General features: G+C 42.2%; 1 protein-coding gene across 10 annotated transcripts in view; it reads right to left on the reverse strand.

Moving 5' to 3' along the window:
* Window positions 1-6: 6 nt before the first annotated feature.
* Window positions 7-25000, reverse strand: part of FNBP1 (formin binding protein 1) — a 95670-nt gene continuing 70676 nt past the window's right edge. For 4 of the 10 annotated variants that reach the window (XM_035898249.1, XM_035898247.1, XM_035898246.1 and 1 more), the window contains 6 exons: window positions 12205-12314; window positions 9289-9421; window positions 8070-8191; window positions 7493-7632; window positions 6914-7072; window positions 1794-4175 (listed from right to left, as the gene is read on the reverse strand). In XM_035898249.1, coding sequence (XP_035754142.1) covers window positions 4141-4175; window positions 6914-7072; window positions 7493-7632; window positions 8070-8191; window positions 9289-9421; window positions 12205-12314 — 699 coding nt within the window. In that variant the 3' untranslated portion in view covers window positions 1794-4140. The other 6 variants (XM_035898250.1, XM_035898252.1, XM_035898244.1 and 3 more) reach the window with 4 other exon arrangements.

A 25000-nucleotide genomic window follows, 5' to 3' on the forward strand; every position in this document is an offset into this window, starting at 1 on the left:
GAAAGAGTTATGAACACAACACGTAACCTAACTCAGAAATTACTTCATCCTGAGCAGGGATGACATGGGCAACCTCCAACACGGAGAGTACTCGATTCCTGGACACGTTTCTGTGTGCTGACCCCGCATAAAAGCACAGCAGGCAGCAAAACAACACACGCACGTTCGTCTGCAAACTAAACCTGAGAGGTTTCATTTTTGGGTCACTGCCCGTAGTGGCTTCTATATTAATTTTCTCAAATTCTGGGGATTTTCCGAAAGACGAAGTTCCCTAAGAGCAAGCAGATACCCCAAATGACAGGTGATCTATGAATAAATTAGGCCCTCAGGAGCTATTAAGGAGCAGCTGACTTACGGGGCTCAAACGTATACAAGATGACTGTAAAATCCTAGAGACGGTAACGATTCAGGGGAAAGCAAGTTAGAAGTTTAGAAAGCAATTGACCCTTTCTTAGGCAGCTGAGGTCCAGATCACGCAGTATTTGGAGATATTACAGCTCTCTCCATGACACGATAAAGTGCAGCATCACTTATCATGCTACTTCTGCTTCAGATAAAACCATGGGACAACAGGATGGCCACAATTCCTGTCTGGCTTCTGGGTTGAGGTCCAGTCCACGACAAGGTGGGAGAACGAAATAGAGTGTGGTGTCTTTTTTTCTTTTCTCTTTTATTTTTCCAAAATAATTCTGTTATTCAAACATTAACTGATGAGAACGCACAAGAGGTCATGCAAAAGAAGAAGGCAGGTCTGAAATGCTGAAAAACAAACCAACAAAAGAAAACTGCGAAGAGATTTAACAACAAGGAGCCACAAAATAACGTGACCCTCAGGAAGGTGGGCGCAGGCAAGGCAACAGGGCGAGCATGCAGGCTGAAACGAGAGCAAAACGGAGGTCTTCGTGACAAGCAAAATGGGGCTTCAAACCAAAATGCCAGTGTGTCTGTGTGTGTGTGTCTGTGTGTGTGTGAGAAAGAGGAGGGAGAGAGGAACAGGGGGATAAAGAGGAGGGAGCAGAGAGAACAAGCAGGAAAACAAGCGTACATACGTGAGCTTGAAGGCTTTCAGGAAACAGCAAGGTCATAGGGATTTAATACTTGGAATGAGCATCAGCCTAGATTTAAAAAAAAAAATAAAGGCTGACAAGTATTAGTGACCTTTTGGGGAAAGCAGAATATTGAATAATGCACATGGATCGAATTTAATATCTGCAAATTCAGAGCCCAGTCCAGCTGCTGTAACACTGTTCCCAGGGGAGGCTTTCGACGTGCACGCACCTCCCTTCCAAGCTGTTTTGATGAGACTACCTGCAGGATTAGCACTAAAGGCACCATGTGAAACGCTGATGGACCAGTGCATACATTCAGATGGACTGAGGGACAAGGGAGGACAGAAGACAGACCAGTACATGCTGGGGACTCTCTGGTTACCCTTTGCATCAAAGGGCAGCCAGCAGTTCTGTGACTGGTGTTGGGAGGACGTGGGTGTGGGAAAAGTGTTGGTGATGTTTTACAGAGGGGCTGTGCCAAGCTGGCAGAAGAGTGGGGAAGGCTGGTAAGTTAATCTGAGCCACAAGTAGCATGCCATGAAAAAGAGCAAGCATCTGAATGGTACTGGAGTGGAATTTAGGTCTGAATTTGTCAAGTGGGAACTCCAGACAAGACTGGGAGTCTGGCTTTCCATGGGTGTGTTTTAACTGCCTGCAGGGTACACAGACCATTTTGTTTCTCCTTCTGTGACAAGCTCGCCCCGAGGTTCTTGCACCAGCACAAACACCTTTAGGAATCTAAAACATAAGAAAGACAAAAAGAAAGAGATTGGATTAGAAAGAGGCTGGGGAAAATGGGATACTGCCTGCAGGAGGTTAAAGGAAATACAGCACCCAAGCATCTACCAGGTTACAAGGGGTTAAGGAGGGCTCCTGAACTCAGCAGGTTGCCAGCACTCAAACAGTAATCATTCACCCTCAGCCCTTCCCTTCAGCTGGGGATGCATCACCCGGACACTGCTCTCCCCCTGGGAGGAGGACGTAAAATTCAGGAGCAGGACCCTGCCAGCACTTCCTTAGTGCAACAGAGAAAACAAACGGCTTTTTAATTTTCAACCTGCAAAGCAGTGCTGTATCTGTTCAAGGGACAGCTCCAGAGACCATGAGCGGTACTGAACAACAGGAAGCTAAAGCACAGGGACTTCTGCAGGCGAATCCAGACGAGCTACTCCTTTCCATCACAGGCTGCAAAGACCTTTCATTCTTAAGGGAAGCGCAGAAATAAACTGGTAAGCAAAAGCAGTCTTAGCCTCTAAGCCCATCCTTTGTCACATTCCCATACACACAGATTTCTGGCCAAGGGTTAAGTTTTCTCTGTGGCCAAGTGAAGCTACAATCCAGAAGCGTGATTTGGCCAAGACGACTGCTGTATCCAAGGGAATACAGGATGAGTCCAAACCTCCCTCGCGTTCGAGAGAGCAGGGGAACCTGCCGATCCTGTTTGCACCCACTTCCATAAAATAAAAAAAATTCCAAATGACAGCACGAAAAAGTTTCCACAGAGCCACAACAAAATATTTTTCCTGAAAAGGAATTGCGTTCATACTTAGTGTGGGAAGCAGGTGAAAAGCAGCTCTGGGCCGTTTGCTTTCCCTTAGTAAACTTAAATGAATTGCCATTAAAAAAAAAAAAAAAACTCACAGGAATGAGAAAATAGAACGTTTATTAGAAGAAGACACCATGGTACATCAAGCTATAGAGAGATTCCTGACAGGTGATGATTCTTTAAAAAATAAGAATAGAAAAGAAACAACTGCACTGGCCGGACTTAACAAACCTTGACACGAAAGAAAAGTTTCTCTGTGAGTCCAACCTGCAGGCAACTGAGTAACCAAAACGCTTATCAGCATAAGAGGGACTGAGTAACCACCAAAACAACAGCTAGGTTAAGCAGAAGAACAGCCTATAAAACCATTTATATTTATACATATATAAAAGGATAAAAACAATTCAAATTCAAGTAACTTTAGTTTTTAAGTTATGTTATATACAACTTTTTATATACTGGGAGAACTAAGGGCAAGTATTTAACAAAAGATTTTAAAAAGCCACAGTTCAGTTTATAATTACTGTTTCCTAAATAATTTGGCAAGCATTAAATAATCAGATATATCCTAGATAAAAAGTGCATCAGCATGGTTAACTTTTACTATTCATTTCTATAAGTCAAGGCTCTGCATGAAGGTTACAGCAAACAAACAGCAGAGCTGCAACACTGAGAATCACAGAGCTGTCTGTAAGGATTTATTTCTATAATTGGAGGTGAGGAGGAACAGACCCACAGCAGCAAAGGAGCTGAAATGCAAAATCAGCCCACGGCTCCAAAATTTTTTTATCAGGAAGTTTAACTTCACAGAACAGCCTCTATTACTTGCGTGTCACCCAAACCGCCAGCCTTTCTGGTGGGAGTGAACGTGGCATTTTTGTTGGGTTCATGTAAGCTGCTTATTTCATGCAAGTCCTTTTGAGTATCGCACTATTTTGCCACATCCCTCAGTGAAAGACAGCTTTGCTCCCAAGACGAGGATGAGGTACCATATTCAGTAACACAGTATGGTCAGTCTTGAGCAAAAAGGCCCAATTAGTTCCTGTATTTGACAGCTGTCAGCACCAGATACCTGACAGGGGACGAAACGCCCCCCGCAAGAAGCTACACCCCTGTGTGCACAGAGGGGTTTTCTTCCTCATCCCCAAGCAGTTAAAGGCTGGCATAAGCCCCAAAACGTGAGTTACATCCAATAGATCCAATTCGTAGTCTGCATGTTTTCTAGCATTTATAATAGTTTCCTGCATGCATCACAAAGAGAAGGAACTGTGTTGGCTCTCGTTTATATTAGGAAGGACGATGATGCTGTTTACAACTAAATTCATACAGTAGGGCCAGTACTTTCATTGGCAGTGATGCAAATTTAAATTTCAAGAGGTGAATTTATACATGCATCAGCTGAGTGAACGGTACCTAACAGAGTCTTTCATTGCTGGAGATATGACATGTGCATTCATCTCTTCTAAAGAAAACCTTCTGAAACAGCTCTTAAAACAACCGTAGCAGCAAACCAGTGGAATAAAAGGTGAACAGGCCTATGCAAACCTACTCAGAGATTTTCTGAAGTGATTTGTACACATCTGAAAAAAAAAAAAAGGCAAAACAAGATAGACATTACTGTTCTTTTTTTGGGATAGGGTTTGCTAACACCCTCTGACCAGAGGTACCACTGTAAACTTTACAAACAGCCCTCACACAGGTATTTGTGGGAGTACGCAGCCCTAGCTTGGCTCCCATGAAGACTACGATCAGGAGGGTGGCTGCAGCACACGACTTACCTGTCCTGTTCATCTCGGGTTCGGCAGCAGAGCCCTGACAACACAGGCTCCAGCTGACTGAAAAAAGCTCACCAGCTGCCGAGCAGCTTTTCACAAGGCATTTAGCAGTTGCATTTCTCAGCAGAGCGGCCTCCGGCTCACGGCACCGGCACAACCTGGTCAGGCAGGTACGCCCGAGCCAGAGCTGAGTCTGCTGCCTAGAAGAGTCACAAATGTCCCCAGAGCTGGTGCGAATGCTCCCACCCTCCATGCGACAAGCAGTTAAGAGGTACCAGCTGCTCAAACTTCCTTCCAAAAAGAGCAAAGAACTACTGAAGTTTGTATATGCTTTAGTATTTACAGGGTCATTTTCAGGAATGTTGCAGCTTCTGTTTCAAGGATTGAATAAAGTCACTTCTAATATACTAAAAATCAAATGAAAATATTGCAGCTTGCAACTAAGTTTGTCTTTTAAACACAGTAGCACTTCCCCCAAATCTTTATACTGCTACTGTGGCATTTTATGGAAGTTCTATTTTAGCTTTTCTTTTTAACCAGAGAAATGAGAAACAAAAGAGGTAAATATTATAGTTCCTTTACATTAGATATTCACAGACACATTTGATTCTGTTCCTGAAGTCCAGCAAAATTAATGGAAAAAACTTTAAAGGATCTGAAAAGCCTCCATCGTTGCTATAGAAGTGGCTGCAGCTCTATCAGCCTACTCTCCCAGCACAGACTGCGTTTTTACCGTCATTCAGCATCACCCTATAACTTACATAGCACCATTAACATACTAACACGATTTTCTGGCCGGTGTTGCTGTACTCCTGCAATATTCTCTCCAGAAGGGTAAATTAAAGACTTTTGCTACTTCAGTCAGCAGGACTGTCTCAGGATTCTCACCCCTCCCAGGGACATGCTTTGCTTCGCTTCCCATCCAACCTGCTGCTCTGCTCGTAAATAGGTGATTTGCTGTAACGTTCCACTGATGTGAACCACGCTGCGTATCTGAGGGCAGGCGAGCCGTGCTTGTTACTTCAGACAGATTTAGATCCCACACTAGCGTGGCTGTTTCAAGCAGCCTACACTGCTGAACAACAAATTTTCCAGCAGAATAATAATGTTGCTTTCAACTACTGCCACACACAAAGCAGTCAATCTCCATAGGAGAGAACACAGGGGTAAGAGATGGGATCTCCCACTCTGTGCTTTCTTGCCTTGTTCTGAATATGATGAAGGAGAATGTACAATCCACGCTCCTCTGCCAAAGGTTGATAAAAGCCGACAGAGGAGCTGAGCTTTTTGCACTCTTTTGCATCTCAACTGACCATGTATTTGCCAACACAAACATAAAACTACCGTATTGTGGCAAAATAAAACAGGACCCTAGACTTCCATCTGCAGCAGACAAGGCACTGCACTGTTTAATACTGAATCCAAGACAGTGAACTGATCAAGTTATAGTGTTTGTTTACAGAGACAGTCCCACTCCTCTCTTCTACTGTCTGTAAATCCCAATGAGAATGGCTCTGTTTTCTTTTACATCGGATGAGGCAGCTTGTTTCACACCAAGAGCTCTAAAGTCTAGGAAAGACAACAATATCTGAAGGATTAAGTGACTGAAAAAACCCACAGAAGTTATTTAACAGTGGACTTCAAACACATCCTGATTTCAAACAGGACTAAAATGTTTTGACTTCTTGGTGCATTACATTACCAGGTGTTCGTGGTGCTAGCATATATTCTACCCAGGATTCCCCTGCAGCACTGCTTGCTTACAAAACACACCTATTTGTGAGGGGTTAAAAGCAACAACAAAACAGAAGATCGCCAAGTGTAAGCTCTGAATGTCTCCATTGATCTCGTGGGAGCAAAAGATTAAACCATTAGTTATGGTCATCTGAAACATCTTCTTCAAATACATCTTCTGAAATGTATCATGGTGGGAAAGAATAGAGGAACTTTCTTAATGTTTTACCAATTTATCAAGGACCACAGAGTACTGTGTAGATAGGTTTTGGCAAGATCTCGCCTTCCCTTTCCAAACACACTAAATGACGACCAGGTTTCAATCCAAAAGGTCCACAGAACACATTGGGCTCTGACACACTACCACACTGAGACACCAAACAGCAGCCTGAATATTTCCTATGTAACATTCCACTGGATCAGTTTGGGACAAACAGCTGACTTGTGAATGTGTCTGAGATGCCACCTGGTATCTGAGGGAGCCCGTGTTATTCCAGAGGGCTTTGTGTTTCCTGCACTAAGCCGGGCATGCAACGGCAGTGACAGTTGAACAAGCACTGTCTAGGAAAGGCTGCATCTCCCCTCTAGCTTTATGGTCTACCATGCCATCGTTCTCTGATCAATGAAAAGCATGTTTTGCAGTACAGCAAGCCATATTAGTCCATGTACAAAGTAATGCACCTTGTGGCATTGTACAGGCTTTTAAAAGGCTCTATCTGCAACACAGAGCAGTTTCAGAGTTGGGTATCTCTGTGAAAGCAAATAAAGTAATAATAATAAGAAGTAGTATTAAATATAAGTCATAGCACCTTTGGCATTTTTGTCCAAATAGACTTCAACATAAGACGTAGGGACATAGCCCTCCTCATCTTCATTCCTTCGGATTCGTGTCCACCCATCACCTTTGTCTTCTTCTATTACATAGAGCATTTCTCCTTCTGCTACAGAAATTGTTCCTTCATTCTGACCTGAAAGACACAGTAACACAGAGTTTAGGCTGTCCTGCACAACAGGAACCCCAGATGCCGTGGGGGTGCTCAGGGCACACTTGGATAGTGTGCTGACGCAACCTCCGTTGCATCACTAGCAGCATGAACAAGAACATGTGATTCTGGAGACCACAGTGTACATGAAGAACCAGATGAATGTGATCCTGACATCAGTTTGGGTTTTTTTTTTTCTTGCAGAGTCCATGCATCCATGCATAAAGGGAGACAAATCACTGTCTTAGTGCCTCTCTAAGAAACAGAATCATGCCAGAGCCTCACTCGCCCTTTCTTTGCCTATTTAAGCACTGCAGGAGCTGTTAAATGAAGGTTTCCCACTTGTCCTTGGCATATGAACTAAACAAAGCAGTAAGTGAAATGAGAGTAAAGGTCAAGTGATACCTTCAAATGTATAGAGCGCTTTACATGTTCCTATGGTGGGTAGTGGTTCTTCATCATCAAATTCATCGTCAAAATCCGTTGCTGGTACTTTCATCTCAGTCTCCTGACTTTGCTCTTCTGTGTAACTGCCATCTGGGCTGCTCAAGAGAGGAAAATACACAGCAACTATAGCGACCAGTCTCAGGAGCAAAGAGAATGGCTTGGTTACCAGACGCTTAAGGCAAGGTGAGCTGGAGCAGCTCAGCAATTCCAAAGCATGCTCAGAACTGGCTGTTACGAAAGCAGCTGTCACAAAGCAATGGGCAAAACTAGTCATTTTTCCCATCAAAAGCTGAAAAAGTGCACCTATCTCACTCACCTTCACAGCAGCGAGTGGAGGGGGCTATCATACATTTCTGAATATGATGAACGGTAGCTCAAAGTTGGGATGTGAAACACTTTATGCAGTGCCTGCTTTTAGTCTGGTTACAGAACGAGTTTCTGAATGCTGCAGAGCTACAGTTTTCCTGATGAACAAGCTAAGGAAAGCAGGTTCAATTACCGGTCTGCACAGGACAGCTCTGTACAGATACTGTACCTCTCCCGGTCCTGCGCACAGCTGTTCACTGCTGAGGTGTTCTGGGCTTCATACAGTCCGCTCTGCCGCCGGGCCTGCTCAGTCCGCATGGGTAACCTGCCCTCCACCTCGGCCAGCCAGCCCTGCAGGAGGAAAGCAGCCTCATGCACCTCTCATGCTTCGACTTGCAAAGGGACATCCATTGCTTTTACTTTGCTGTGTCATATTTGACATTCAGACTATGGAACTAAAACCAGATTGTAAACATATTTAGGTTTTCCTTTGGGTTGCAGTTGTCAGGAGGAACAGGTTCTGTACTTTAAGTGCGTATTAAATCTATTGGTCTTGCCAAAAAACATGCTTACTGAAAACTTGATTCTTTTTTGACACTGGGTGCTGAAAACATCGTGACCCGAGGGAAGCAGTTAACAGCAGCTGCTGGGAGATGCTGCTGCTCTAAGTCACAATAAAGTAGAGAGACGTGTGGCAGCTTATGGTAGTCTCACTAACACCAGAAACACAGAAATCTCGGTGACTGCTGAATGCAAGAGGAATAAAGCTGGGGAGAATGAGAGACCCAGTGATTTTCAAATGGATAAGAACGCAATGGATAGTAAAGCCAACAAGTGTAAGGAACATCTAAAATTAATGGGCTGTATCTATTTATGTACATAGTGTAACTTACAGAGTGAAGTCTTTTCTCAGCCCTATAATCCTTCTCGTGTAATTATAATGGCTTCATATATTCCAAGTACTCCTTAAGCTCTTGAGATTTTGTATCTTTGAGAAACTTCCTGTTAATGGCAGACTGTTCCTTACAACATGTTTTATCTGAAGGCTTCTGTCTTGCTGTTAGACTATAAATGATGCTTTACATTTATGTTCCTCTGATTTTCCAGACACATCTGTAACACGATGCTATAAATTATTTTATTAAATAAGCATCTGAACCCCTCTGGGCAGTGCAGAGCGCCCTACATTTTCTCTTATCTTCCACTTAGCACAATGTGTTTTCTGTGGCAAATTAGACAGCAGGATTGTTGGCTGACTGTCACAAGAAATGGTGCATATTTATGTTACGCAAACAGACTCAAAGATCTCAATTAATGCAAGTGCTTAAGCAGCACCTACCCCATACACGGTAAGAAAATGCATCAATACATCTGGAAAAGCAGTGAAGCATTTGCTCAGAACTCAGCCTATGCTGAGCTAGGTTTTACTGAAATGTCTTTTCCCATACCTCAAATTTCTGAACTTCTAATCGTAACTTTTCAATGTTCTGTCCAAGTTCTGCTAATCTGTGGTCCACACTCGCTGCATCTCCCATCTGTGGGTTCTTGATATACACATCTTTCATTTTCGTTAAGGCATCTCTGACAGACAGAAGAAAAATAAAACATGTAAGTGTTATGTGGCTGGGGGCAAACGCCTTTCTCTAAATGAGGGCAAATGAAAGGATAATAAACTGCTGCCTCTTTACCCCGTGGTTCAAGCCTAAGCCGTTACAAAGGTAACCGAGAACATCCAGACAGGGGGTTTTGCCTTGCACAGAACCAGCTGTTAAAAAATAACAGTAAAATCACTTGCCAGAAGAGAACTTACAGTCAGAGGTGGGGTAAAGTGAGAGACGCCTTTACCTACAACGCGACGTGACAGAGACATCGTACACAAGCCAAACGCTTCAAGGCCCTGCATTAAAAGCAGCTCCTCACTCCATAAGCAGCTGAGGGTTCTTCATGTGAGTGGGGCTGGCAGGAGATGTGCTGTGCCGGGACCAGCCCACAACACATTTTGACCAAATTATCCAAGCTTCATGTGCTCTGTTTGAAGAATCTTAGCAGAAAAATGACTGAATTCTTGGACAGTGGCCTTTTGCAAGGCAAAAGGAGGAATTTGGTATTGACTTTTAGCCTGACATGTTGTTTTATTTAGTACTATGATTTCTACTTGCTAAGCCTGGGGAAAAAAATTTTTAAAAATCTTGCAACCTTTGCACGACTGACAGCTTCAACTTTCTAGATGAATATCATCCCAGTTTTTGGAGCACAAACAGTTGCATCATTATTCTCCATCATGGGCTGAAATCCAGTTGAGAAACTGGGACAAAGAGCTGGATGTGAACGTATTAGTAATAAAAATGGAGTGCTAACCAGAAATTCTCACCCTGCCTGTTGCAGTTTGTCTTTTGCAACCCAAATCATTTGTAAAATATTTCACACTGCTTAAAACGAAGCTCAATCCAGATGGTTTGCATTTGTCACAGCGCAGCGACAGATGGACCTTAGGCCACATAATGCGACCCTGCATCCTGTTAACATCCATGCTATACGGCATTTTTACTAGACTCTTTCTGGGGGCTGTTTTTCATATCAACCCAGATGCCAAACGCCCAGGGTTTCAGAGATGTTAATTTTAAGGCCTGCTATGATGAATGTGGTACCGTAAGGCCAAGATTAACGTAGTACATGCTTTCATGAACTCCCCTAGGAAAGCCTGCAGAGCTCTTGCTGACAGCAATGTGCTGCCTTTGACCTCAGTCAAGTTGAGGCTGAACTTAAAAAAAAAAGTTATCTGCATGCTGATGAACATTTCAGAGCTCAGAGAAGGGCTGACTTATGAGCTGATTTCCTGTATTACTCGCACAGCTATTCAGATTTTCTCTAGGCATTAGCTGGGGGATGAAAGGTTAATGCGAGTCCCACGACTCAAGTTAACACTCTCTATATTTCAGAGTTTCCCACCAAACTCTTGACAATTGCAATCCTGTGCCTGCCTTTGCTTTTTGTGTATCGAAAATGGGAAAAAGTGTGGGTGGCAAGGAAGTGGGACGGCTCTGTGGTTGAAGCCCTAAGGGACAATATTGCAAACATATGAGTCATGATTATTACTATTTTTTAAACTTATTTAACTGCTGGTGCTACCTCCTCAATCATATATTATCTTTATTTAAAATAACCTCATTCTGCTCTGATTTAATATCCAACTTTAATGTTGGGTTACCTCAGAATCAATACAGAGCAGAAAGGAAAATCTGTGCACAGACAAATGTAAGTTACCACAGAGGAAAAAACCAAAGCAATGAGAAATCATATAATCACGTGCAGTTTTCCTTTCTTGTTCATGATACAAAACATAAAAGAAGAAAGCTTGGGTTACTAGACCAAATAAACAGGTTCTTCAAAGCAAATTAACAGAAAATGTAGGCACATGTGTACAAATGCAAAGCAGTATTTAGGGACAGACTAGTACTGGAGGGGCTAAGTCTTGACATCATTCAGGGAAGAAAAGTTCTGTCTCTTGTAAACATAACATGCTCGATCTTTAATGCAACAGCAGAATGTGAACACACACAAAGCAACAAGTACAGGCTGCCAGAATCAATAAAAAACGTGTAACTAAAATAGCTTTATTCTCAACCAGAATGATAAATGAAGCCTTGTAGAAAAAGCATCCACAAAAGCACAGGAGTCATTATCCTGCTTCCAGGAAATGTAAGCTACAAATCAGAGTCCTGAGATACACACTAATCAATCAGCACTTTTGAAAATTTTCTCATGCTCCTAATGGCCTCTCTCGCTGGGATCTACCCATGCCCATCATACAGTAATAGGTGCTCTGCTTAGTCCCGAGAGGTCTATGATTGTACCTTTGACTGAGGCTGTATTTACATCCTGTAGTTTCCTAAAAACACCCTCAGGAATGGCTCACATCAAGAAATAAGCTTAGTGCATCTAACGGCAATCTTTGGCTCATGATTAGACTGCTGCTCTCCTGTGAAAGCCCAAGAAAGAAGGAAAAATTGTCTCTAGTTGCTTCATTTATATACTTCTCATCCTTAGGATCTTCTCACCTCATGATTCCCAAGACAGGACATGCGTTACACTGAAGTGGGAGAATGGAATAAAGAGAAAGCCAGTTTTTGCCCCAGCTCTGACCTACATCAGCCAAAATTAAATAACTGATTTCAGAATCCAAGCTGTGCAGAGCCTTGCATCACTCAGGTGTTTTTAGCCATATGTACCCTCTGGTTCTTTTTTTCTTGGAACAGTATCTTAAACAAACCTGGATCCTTGTCCTTATTTGTCTTATATATTACTTGTTTCTGTTCTCCTGTAAGACCACCTATTTAATTTTTCATCGGAGGGGGTTGACATACCTTTGATCCATCTCCTTCTGTATGTCTTTGTTTAGTTCATCAACTTTCTGCTGCAGTTTCTTTCTTCTTTGCTCGGGTGGTAGATTGCTGAAGTCCTCTGGCCCTGCTCCCTGCGCAGAGTGGAATGGAAGAAAAAAGAAGAAAAGTCAGAGCCTGAAAGAATCCTTCAAGATTGCATTTTGAAAACAGCTCACAAAAGTCTGTGCAAAATTACAGTGGTCTGAAGCATTGTTATTATTTGTACTGAGAGTTATCTGTTAGCAATCTGGATGCCCTAGAAATAATCTCAGGACCACATCCCACTTCCACGGCTAATGGGAGTTCACCAACTAAAGAATGCCAGAACTCAATGCAAAGCCGAGAACCTATTTTTACGCATAGTTATCATCAAATTTTATTTAACAGAGTTCCACTCTCATGCTGATCCTTCCTGCCTTCCCTTACTCCACTACAAAGAGCATCCCCGTAACAGCAGTTGCTCACTTTTACTCCTGTGTCACAGCCGCGCTTCTCATGTACACTATTAATTGCTGGCTGGGTCTGCATAGTCTGAGTGTTGGCCCAATACAGTGAATTTATGTCAGGGCTCTCCTGAATGCATTAAGGCAACAGAAGCGCTTCCTCTGGCGTTCTGCAATTTAAATCCATGCTGCATACTTCCCAGGATCCACATTCCATGTCAAAGTCTCTCGGTTTTTCCCCTCTCGCTTGTTCTAGCATAAAAATTGGGAGTTGTATCAAAGCCACAGACCCAGTCAATCTGAAATCGTAACTGAAGAAAACATTTGAAGACCACAGTGGTTACCTTTGTGCGATTCTGCTTGAAAACCCCTTTTCTGCCTTCAAACTGCTATGCTTCTTCTTGATTGCCTCAATTTAATACAGCAAATAGATGACACAAAATACATCCATAGTATTTTCTTCAAAGTACCACCTATTTTTGTCTTGCAGGAGGGCAAGGGGGACAGTTCAGGTGGGTTTTACTGACCACACATCAACACTAATTAGTTGCACCTTAAAAGAATGAGATTCTTGCACATTATCTTGAATATGTACAGGGTTTTTGTTTTGTTTTGGTTTGGTTTCTGCTCATTCCACGTCTCATTTCTAAGGGGGAATACCAACCTATGGAAGAAAGAAGGGTAAAAACACAGAGCCGAGTAACCAAATTCAATGGCCCAGCAGCTTACTGAAAGCTCGTGAGCAGAGTTGCAACATTAGTCTTATTAAAATGCCAAATCTCTCTCTCAGAGGAGTGTGATTTAGTGGAAACTGCCACAAAAGCTGCCCATTAGACCCTTTCAACTCGGCACTGAATGTGCTCCAAGACAGCGCACTCTTTCTTCTGCATTTGCAGAACAAGCTGTTTAGAATGAAAGTGTGTGGGTGTCAGAGGGACGGAGGAGAACTACAGACAGGTCATCTTCTCTGGGCTAGCCATTTCAAAATAGAACTGGCAAACCTAATGAAATTGCTGCCATACTGATTTCCAGTAAAAGGCGGCATATGTGTCTAGTTAAGCCTTGACCATCTGGGTAATAACACACTTAAACTTCCATTTCATGAGACAATGAGAAAGCAAATTTAAGACAAATGGAGGAAACAACCAAGTAAGTTACACACATTCTGAAACTTCAACCACATGACATCTTAGCAATGCTGTGCGTGTACAGGAGAGATCTGTTTTAATTCATTCTTTAATGATGATAGTATCTTGCTTGATAGGAACTCCCACATCAGGTTAGACATGAGAGTGATTCAATATATTTTGTATTTTATGGGTAATCACACACTAAAGCCATACATCTCTTTTTAAGGCTAAGCATCTCAATGTAGCTTTGTAAATAAACAAGTCATTACAGGAAAGTCTATATAACATATTCTTCTCAATTCTAAGCAGAAGAGACAGATATGCTTGAAAATATCCCCAGTTATACATTAGGAGAATGCAATAGATTTAGTCAAACAAATTCAGTAAAGCATCTTCTTTTTGATTCTTCACCTTCATTCAAAAGCTCTAGCCTGGACTAAATTCAGTATCTTTGTTCACAATGCTTCAGACCAAAGCATTAGTGTTGCATATAAATGCATGCCTGAGACTAGGAGGTGATCTCACTCAGACTTTATTCCATGCTCAGTAATTTCCCAACATAACAGAAGCTACAGTTCCTTTTCCAGAAGGAAGAGTCAAGGAGCAATTCTTGGCACATGCTGGGCACTTTTCATGCTCTGAAGCAAAACCACACCTGGGCGCTCTCTCTTGCCTACGTTTTCAGAGATGCTTCAATGGTGAGTTGGGGGGAAGTCTGTGCTACTTTTGATGTGTTATCATAGGATCAGCAGAGACAGGGCTCACTAGATTTCCTTGCATAAAGATACTGGGATTTAGGACACAAATTGTCCCAAGACTGTGAAAAACAAGGCTGTGTTATGAGCAGTTTCTGGGCTGAAGCTACATATGGGGAGAGCGCAAGGTTGATCAGCCCCAGTTGCGGCTCTTGCACAGCTAGGATCCTAGAGAAAATTACAAATAAGCCGATTCCCTCTGCCTGAGGCGCACATGGGTCTCAGCACTCTGCACATCTTTTTGATTTGTGCAAATCTTAGGGAAAGGCCAGGTCAGCCATTTATTTGGGGAGGATTTATTCCTACATACAAAGGCTTAGCTCAGCTACACAACATACTAGCACTGTGACTGGGAAAACAACAAATGGAAATCCCTGGTATTAATGCACTGGGCTACCAGAAATGCATTGGGCTACCAGCCAAGGTTTGCAAGTAAGCTAGAGATTTCCATCATTCCTCGGGACCACCACAGGTCTCCAGTGAGAAGCAATACTGCTAAGGGAGCCCAAGCAAGTCACTGCATTGACAAAGCAACAGCAGGACCTAAAACCTCCAAAGCTACAGCAGGCAGCTTTCATGGCCTGTGCATTTCCTCCAAATGCGCTGCTATGGACAGGTCCACAATGATATATCCAAGAACAATATATGTGTAGGGGGGAGAGAGCACCTAAAGGCACTGACTGGTGAGGGATAGGAAAACTTCAGGCTGATGCCATTAAGGTGCTAGTGCAGATCCTCTGAAGCCCTCTGAAATGGCAGTCGGTCATCTGCAGCTCTGGCATGCTGGTATGAAGTGGGTCAGCAAACCAGTTGCACTCCCCTTGTGACTGGGCTCACAAAGGGCAAAGGAATGTAAACAAGCTGTTAGGAACGTATCAAGGTGTGGAGTATCTCAAGTAGTACGGTACCTTGTGTATAAGTTCAGCACGTAATTTGCTTTCCCAAATACGTTCACCCCTTCCCTTTCCAACTCAGTAACATATTGTCTTACCGTAGTTCAAGAAACCTTCCCAGGTGCATCCAAGACAGAATTTAGGATTCATACACATATCTCCATTTGCAAATTCAAATCAGACTGAGTTAACCTTGTTGGTTAAGGTTTACAGAACTTTAATTAATATCATTATTAGTTATTCTGAAGGACTACATAGGGCTGTAAAATGTAGGTGATAACGATGCACATTTCCAGTAATACCTGGGCATGGAAAGCAAAAACTTTGCAGCTATGTTACACAAAAGACATGCAGTTCTCTCTGGAAAAGGTCCAGCAAGCATGGAGACCTTTATTTTTTTTCTTTAAATGTTTTAATGCATACTTAGAGAGTAGCAGAATTACTTCATACTGTTTTTCTACATTTTCGTAGCCCTAGATTATAAAAGTGAAAACTAAACTATATATTAGAGTTAATTTTTTAGCAGCTTATTAGAAAGACTGAATTCTGATCACCTCTATTAGACTCCAGACCTGTGTATTCAGAGTTATCTGATAAATATCAAAAAAAGGCAAACACAAAGAAGAAACAAATTTAACAGTTAATTTCAGTGTCATGTCACATGTGGCACAGTGCACATTAAAACACACACAGAAAATTGTGATTAGAACACAGGACAGGCATGCTGTAAATGTGCTTACCAGCTTGAGAGAAAGCTTCATGTAAAAATTGGAGAGATATAGGGTGGGGGGAGAAAGAGAAAAAACAACAGTGCATCAGTAGAAGAGGAACTTTTTCAGACTGAGTTACAATAAAATGACACATAATCCCCTTGCTGTTGGAAGGCAAAATGGGTAACACTAACAGATCTTTGCGAAAGTTCACAAGATGGGCCAGCGTTATCGGCCAGCTGCCGGTCCCTCGCCAGAGACAGAAACGGGGAGCGCTGTACCTCTACGCACACGCTCTAGCACTGCAGGTGAGGACCTGACCTGGATTTGCCTCCTTTACAGCGGCTACAACTGAGATTTTTTTGCATTACGGTAACACCTCTGAAGTGGAAAAAATACCTCAGAGCTTGCAAATGCAAAGTCACTTTGGATCAAAAATGTGCTGAAACGCAGTCACGAGCATCAGCCCCTTTAGGCAAGGGCTTAAGAGAAGGGGGATAAGACCCAGCCAAATCTCAGTGAAGAGGAAGGGTACTGCGCTTGGCCTCCAGCTGCAGAAAGCATGATGGGACCTCCAGCGATCTCCAGTGATTTCCTGGCTCCCAGGCCTATGTCCAAAGGACAACATCCCTGAAATATCCCTGTTGATTGCGTACAGCGCTGTCCAGGCAGTCACGTAAAGTAATTTCATTTTCTCAAACAATTCAAAACTTGGTCTCAAACGTACTTTGGCCATAGAGTCAGGCAAGGTCAAGACCAAGAAGGAGGAGAAAAAAAAAAAATCCTCTTTACACTAAATTGATTCTATGACAGCATAGTAAGACATTATTCAAGCTCCTTCAATGATATATGTGACCTAATTCTTCAAAGGTTACCACATTTCCTGGTACAGAGCCAAAACATTATCTTTTAGTTACTCTGGGAAAGTAGGAGACTAAAGCATGCTTGAAGGGCCTACCCAGCAGCATGGTTTGCCTTTGCCTGGCATCATACAGCTCGCAACAGTGCTGCAGGGCCTCAGAAACTGCCAGGTGAACAAATCTGCCCAGGCAGCCGACCACCAAAATTACCAAAGCCTCTTCCAATGTTGCAAGACATTATGACGGCTGCAATTCAGGAGGTTTTCCAAGAGATAGGGAGCTCTACAGCCCTACAGTGCCTTTCTGTTCGGTGCCAAGGGGAACAAGTTAGCTGCTGTTCAAGATATAAAGGCAGATTTTAAAGAGAGAATCAAAACTACACCCAGCCTCCTCCTCCAGCGATCTGCACTGTGCCTGTCCTACCCCAGCTCCCCGGGGACAGCTGTGAAATGCTCAAACTACGCAACAAACTTTTAAGTGCCTAAATGCATGTGCACGGCGTTAAAGGACAGTTGAAACATAGAAGATGGAAAACGCCTCTCACTCCAGGCAATGATCCGCACTGAGAGACTTCTGAACCTCCTTCCATTCAAGAGTTCTCCGTTATTTTACTACCAACAGCTCCTGAATATGATGCTCTCAAACAGACGCTCTGTTTTTAGCACAAGCACAGTTCTCCAGGACTGGATTTAAAATAAATAGAGGTGGCTCCATACCTATGATGTTTTTGACAGCATGATTTAAGAAATACGCATTTTTCAAACGCATTTTTCAAAAATAACAATTACCATTAGTTACCAGAATTCGTAGAGCGACACATGCCAACCATTCAAGGGAAACACATGGCCTTGCAGTAAGTAGTGAAATACTCCATTTGAACTGACGCGTTCGGTGGCAACGCAGCAGTTAAACTTCCCTCTGGAGTTCAGTCCATTAGGAAGCAAACACAAGATAATAATCACAATGCAATGAAGAAATTCACTCTCAGCTAAAAGGCCATTAAAAAAAGCAAACAAAACCAATCCATTTGAGAGAATAATCATACAGGAAAGAAGGAGCTAAAATACGCTGCTGAAGAAATTCAGCATAGGCAGCTTTTGTTTGCATAATTGCTTTAGCACTCCTGTGAACTTTAGCATAGACGTGATCAGCACAAATTGAGATCCTCGTACATATATACAGACAAGACTCATGGTGCAGAATAAATATTTACCTATGAAGCACTCTATAAAAGGCACAAATGTATGCTACATGCGCTAGTTTCTAAACACTACTCACTCTAAAGGCACTACACTACTGCGGAGAATCATCTGCATCAAGACTATTCTTTTGCTGTAAATTCAGCAAATTTGAAAAGGATTATAGACACTGTATGCCAAATTCTTATGCTGTTAAGTATGACAAAAAAATAGAAAACTTATTAATAGCATTTCCAAATAGTACATCAGGGATTGTTATAACCAGTACAAATAACAAAGCAGATCATAGACTGGAAACAATGAAATGCTGAAATAAGTCATATTCACAGTTTTCCATTGTATTCATAATTTTACACGAGAGCAATTCAGTTTCTATAAACAAATATAAGCAGACTGAAAATAAATCTGCATTACACACTGAATAACTACTTTTGCCCATTCTGTTGGGTTTTCACAGCTAGAAACTTGCTCACAGCTCCTGGGAGAACAGGGGCATTTTTCCCCAAAATGATCAAATAAATTACTTTTCTTCAAAACGAGCAAATTTGTTTCAAGCTGTCAATTTAAAACAAGTCTAGCTTAGTCCTACAGGGAAAAAAAATGAAGAGCCTAAGAGCCACAAGCTTCAATAACACATGAGAGCGCATGAAAGCCAGCAAGTCCATGTGTTATTGGACAGTCACGGACACTAACCTCACTTACAGAAAACAGGGTTGAAATAAATCACTGGGCTTCCATACAACCAAGAGGTAATTTTCTTTCTTAGTGGTCCTGTAACAACCTCCCCATACTCTGCTTTATCAGGTTATCAGATTTAAAGGCCACGTATTGTGATTCCATGAACCATCAACATTACAGAGAGTTCAGGGAAGCTTCAGAAAGCTCCACGGAGTGCTCCGCGACCAAGGCTCAGAACGTGTCACTGCACTGCTGTAAACCAGGGGTTGGCTCATGATGCTCAAGACTGCATTCATAAAATAATTTAGAATAAATGCATGGAACCTGTTTGTAGCACTTACTCTGAATTTCACAGGTTCGGCTACTTTAATTGTGCCAATTTCAGCATTTCCAGGACTAGCAGACATATCTTTCCTGCACGTAAAACGGTAAGCTGCAACTTTGCCTCCCACCAAATTTTCCTTTTATCTTTTACAAAGCACATTTCCACAGCACACTCTAACGGCGTTGTAAGTGGGGTTAGCGACTGTGTAGCAACAGTATGGGCTGATCACACCATAGGTGGACTTACAACATATTCCCTAGCCTCAATGGCACACGTGGGTGTCCCTAAAGTCCTCTTCATGAGTTCTTTGTGAATATACAAAGACTGTGTCTGCTGGTGAGTCAGCAAGAGAAAACACACATCCGTTACATGGGAGATGAGCACGGCACCTCTGTGTTTACTGCTTCTACAGCAAAAGACAGCTTGGCGTTTAACTAGCCTTTAAGTGCAAAGTGGAAGCTTCCTAGAAACTAGGCGAATATTAAGAGTTTAGCATTCTCATTTAAAAAAAAAACCCAAATCAGAAAATACCGTATTTTTAAATGCTAGCTTAAACACACAAGGTCAGAAAACATCTTTCTGAGCTAGAATAAACCATGGCTTTAATGACCCCACCCGCCAAAAAAAATCCTGACCTTGGCACAGATTTATACACTTATGTTCGAACAACAAGTATTCCCAGGGGCAGGGAACAGAGCAGGTACAAGAGGGGTGGGTTTTTTTGTTTGCTGTTTCTGCATGCTCACAGAACAACAAAGCACCGATCACCCAGGCGGACCAACAGCAAAGTGTCGAGGGAAAAGACTGCACAGTCTGTCACAGGGGCAAGATGGGATGGTAAGGGAAAACATTAACTGGTGCAATGGAAATAAAATCACATTGTAATGAAGTCAACAACTTCCACTCAAAAGGAAACCACAAAAGTCCCTCCATGTGCCTTATGGCATTGCCTGGAGGCTGGCACTCGGGTAATGACAGTAATATCTGCGTCCCAGCTCCCAGACCCATCCTCTCGGCTTAATCACAACCCGGGAGGAAGAGGAAAGGCAAGACTGCACAGCACAGTAATTCAAAGGTGTAAGTTCTACCCCTGGATTTTGTTAGTTCAGAAGTATTGCTCTTTAAACGAAGGTGCTGATGTTACTGCCACTATAGCAATAAAACAAAAGAACACAAAATTAATATCAACTAGCAGAATACCGAGTTTTCTTTGTCCTCAGAATGGAATTAGAAAAAGCAGAGCAAGCATAAATGAAATTATGGCTTATGTAAGTGGTTCCTCATTTTTTGTACTCTTCTGGCTTTAACTTCCCTAAGGAGACAGAGTTGATTTTAAGGGCTATACTGCTTCTATACTGCCTTTGTAAAGAGTTATTAGAAACAGCACACTCAAAAACTGTTAAAAACTTTTTTTCCCCTCCTCTTCTAGTTCTGATCCATGACAAGTGCTGTAATGGGTTTACAGTATTTTCTACAATGGACATTTCTGCTGTTGGGGTTAGAGGAAAGAAGCTTTGAGGAAAATACAAAAACGTGATTAGAAAGCCATAGACACTGACAAGAGTCAGCACCCTTTTTTTTTTTTTTTTAAAAACAGACAAGGATTTCATTTTGGCAGTGACCACTGATACCGGTATTGGCGCCTCTACATTAACCTTGCATCTGTTGTAAATTGTTCAGGCATCTGCTTCCTTCCATGAAAACAAGATTCACTGGATTTTTGGTTTTGGAAGCAAAATTAAAACCAGACTGGGCACAGGATATATCATTACTAATTATATAATTCATTTTAACAGTCACCAGGCATTTTTCTGCTTCAGTTTCGTAATTTCCCTTTGGAAATGCAACATAAGATGCTAAATCAAAACTTGATAAGGAGATGACTAAAACATACTGCCTCTCCAGACACGTTCAGATATCAGCGATTTCATGGAGCAATTGTATGGGAATCCGTTCACTCACTTCTGTTTCAAGGATCAATTACAATTCACAATACAATGTGCAGTTCTGCCGGTGGTGTTTATCCTAATAAAGTCTTAGTATCTACAGGACTTGTTCACATTAAGTAGCTCCTTTTCATGCACTACTACTTCCTTAAGCCAGTGCAAAAAAGGAGTATGATCCAGTTTCCTCCAAAATAAACAAACTGTAACCCTGGCTTTTGTAGGAGTCAACAGCTCAGTTTATCCACAAAGCCAGGAAGGACCTGCTTGACAATTTGGTTGAATACTCTAAAGTAACACTTAAAATGCCTTGTGGCCACCTTTACTGCAAGGTGTCTGGCTGGAATAGAATTTTGTCTCTGAACAAAACCAGTAGTGCGGAGACAATATTCAGAGCAAATGGAATTAATTCAGTGTCCAAAGCCAAACACCCGTTACATTGCACTGTCCTGCTGGCTCTCTACATGACCTTTCCAAAAGTTGCTTCACTGATGTATTTCTGTACAGATCAAATGTTCTCCTGTGTAGAGGACATTTTCCCTCTATGCCCTCCTAATTTCTTTGATAACATCACAGTCCAGAACTCGTAACGTTATTGCTCATGCCCCTAAGCAAAATTCAGATGCTTTCAGGTTTGGCAGGGTGATGGAGAGGAACTGAGCAAAGGAAATCTTAAAAAACTTAATATGATAAAAGCAGAATTAACAGTATTATCTAGCTGTACTGAATATAAAGTGGGTTATATCAACCACATCAGCAGAAACAAATGCCAACCACTCATTTTTCACCTGATAAATAAACAGGATTTGGGCGTGGTTCTTGATTTATTTTTTGCCTGGTTAGAATGATACTATTTTTGAAGGTCATACGGCATTTTCATGATCTTTTAGTCTGACCATTTGTATAACAAATCACTGAGGACCTATGAAATGTGAACTTGACAAGTTTTCAAATCAGACAGAGCAAGCTGCCAGAGCTTTGCAGCCTCTCCTACTCCACATTTCTAGATGAACCAAGTGGCCTGAATTCGCCCCTCTGGAAAAAGAAGATGATGATCTGAACACTGGCTTCCAACTCTGTGCATTGAGTCAGGCAGGAAAAATATTTACATACAAACATCCTGGTAGCTAACAGGGGAAGGAAATGAAATAGAAAGAGAACATAGTGAAAGGTTTAAATGAAGATTTAGCAATAGCCTTTCCTTGCACATTTTTAATGAACATGTCAGCAGAACTTTAAGGGATTTCAGAGAAGACTATCTGAAATTGTTCTCATTATTTCACCTTTCATACAACCTACTTAAAACCGATACAGTATGCAGGATTTGTAAGACTCACTTGGACTTCTTGGATCATTAATACATAAAATAATGGCATTTCTTCAGGAACTATTAAAAGCAATTAGTCAGAATTGCTTATACAGCCAAATACTCACTAAAGAATTTGGACATTTGTAATACAGACTTGTGAGGTGCCCATGGAACTACAAGCTAGTATTTTTAAATCAAGTTAGAAATACTCAGCACTATTTTCAATATTCTCTTTTGTGAATGGCACCATGGGAGCACGAGATTGCAACACAAATCCTCACCCTCAGCAGTCCCTCACTCTCCAGAGCATCTCGCTGCTACCCCGTACAAGGACGGCTGCCAGACGCCCACCCACGGTAGTGGGTGCCACCCAGCCAGCCACTGCCTAGCACATCCCCCAGGGTTTGCTGCTGCAGAAGCAGAACTGAAAGACTGTTTCCCCCCCATAAAAGCCACTGAGAAAAGATGCTCTGAGCCAAACTGCAACTGAGGAGAGGAGGTACATTTGCAGAACCTGCCTTTGGACAACTTAGAAACTTCCCGCTTCCCCAGTGAGAAGCAGTGTGATTTTTTGGGTTCTGAATGTCCCATTAAATGGCAATTCCCTAGCACAGAACTGAAAACCACTCTGTATAAAACTTTTTTTTTTTTTTTACTGTCTGCAACCAGATGAGACAAAATATTGTTTACAGCACTGTTCTCAATTCTCTGTAACTAACCGCTGCAGTTCCCCGCTGAAATCGTCTCTGCTTTTATACAACTCCAGCCCTCAGCCCTAAATGTCAGTCCAGTCCCTGGAGCAGAATTTGGGCTTTTTAAAGTAGTCACTTCCTTGCTGTTACAGCCTGCTCTGAAAAACCTTTTAAAACACTGAACACTTGTGTCTCCTTCCTGTAGTTTCTATAGGAGGAAATAATTCTAAGGACCTTAACCTAGAAGCCAAAGCCATGCTATGCCAGCAACTTAGCACAACTGGGCCACGTGCGAGCTTCTGGGAAGATAAGGTCTTTTTGTTTGAAAAATGGGAAATTTTATCTCAGGGACCTGTCATTTTACTCACTGCTTATGAAGAGCACCAGTGAGGGCATTTAATTCGACTTCCATGGCAGTTTATCAATATAGCCACAGCCGATGAGCAGCTGACCTGGGAGAACTCAGGCCATGCTTCTCACTCTATCAGCAGCAAAGGAGATGGGGACACTGCACTTGTAACAGCGGTGATGTGTCACAAAATGTTGATCCAGTTTGATCTATGTGCAATGCATAAACCAGCATCTAACACACTGCACTTCAGCTGCTGGTGCAGGAAAAACCAACCCCTCATCCCTCACATCATCTCATCTATGCTTTGGACCTCGAACACCAGGCTGATAAAGCTTTTGCAGACAGAGTATCATTTTAAACTGTGTGCATCATAGCACCGGGAAGTAAAAGTCAATTCAGAAACCAACAAAATCTGTGGACTTGATGGGAAATGCCCGGAAAAAGACATGCTGGCCTACAATTCTGCATGCTAACGTATGTAGGGAAGGCTGCAAGGACAAGTCAAACATGGAACTTGAATTTTTTTTCCTAGCTTTGCAATGCTTCATCACCTAATGTTTATCAAACTCTTAACAAATGCCTTTCCTCCACAATTTGCAAGAATGGCAGCTATTAGTGGCCATTACAAATAGTTTTTCAACTTCATATTTTTGCAAAGGCATTTCATTGACATTTAAAGTGTCAAGAATAAAAACTGTGGAAAAAAAATTTAAAACTAATTAGAAAAATGTTAAAGAGCATGCCATGATTTTGAATTATTCTATGGACGCTTTAAAAGCCATTTAAGCCACATCATCTGCTCAAGGAGGCCCAAACGCAGACATGATAGAACTTGTTGGGAAGCAGGATTTCTTCGGCTCTCTACAGAAATCAGATCAAACCTTCCTATCTTGTTGAAACTTCAGGCTACAGGATGGGGTTACAGTCCTTGAGAAGTGTCAGCCCCAAATATTTAGAGCCAACTGTAATCAATGCATCCAGGTAGCTGCAGGGAACATTACATTCCATGTATCCCCCCCAGCCTCCACCAACACGGCAGCCCTGGTTTAAAACACATGTGCCATACAAACATCTGTGTTACCGCCTGGAATCAGTTAATCTTTCACATCTCACCCGTTTTTTTATCTTAAGCCTCAGACTTACTAAGCAAGGTAGCACTGCAGCACTTGAAGCACAAGCTGAGGCCGAGTCTGGAGCAGAAGTCGCACACAGAGGCGTGCTTGCCCATAAAATACAGGGAAGTCACCTTCCCACTACTACAGTGAGAGGTGTCAGGTCTTTTCAGGGAAATGCCTGAACTTGCACCAACTGAGGTAAACGAATTATTTTCTAAAATCCCTCCTAATTTTCTCTCCTCCTTTTGACACAGATATTAAGCCGAATCCACCCTGCAGAGAGGAGGACTTTTCACGTTAAGGTAGACAACACACTGCATCAGGATCAGAGTAAACCTCTGCATGGTGCTCCTCCAAACCTACTCTGCCGCAGA

Source organism: Egretta garzetta, unplaced genomic scaffold, assembly GCF_000687185.1.
Source record: "Egretta garzetta isolate BGI_Z169 unplaced genomic scaffold, ASM68718v1 scaffold497, whole genome shotgun sequence".
In the NCBI taxonomy this organism is placed as follows: Eukaryota; Metazoa; Chordata; class Aves; order Pelecaniformes; family Ardeidae; genus Egretta; species Egretta garzetta.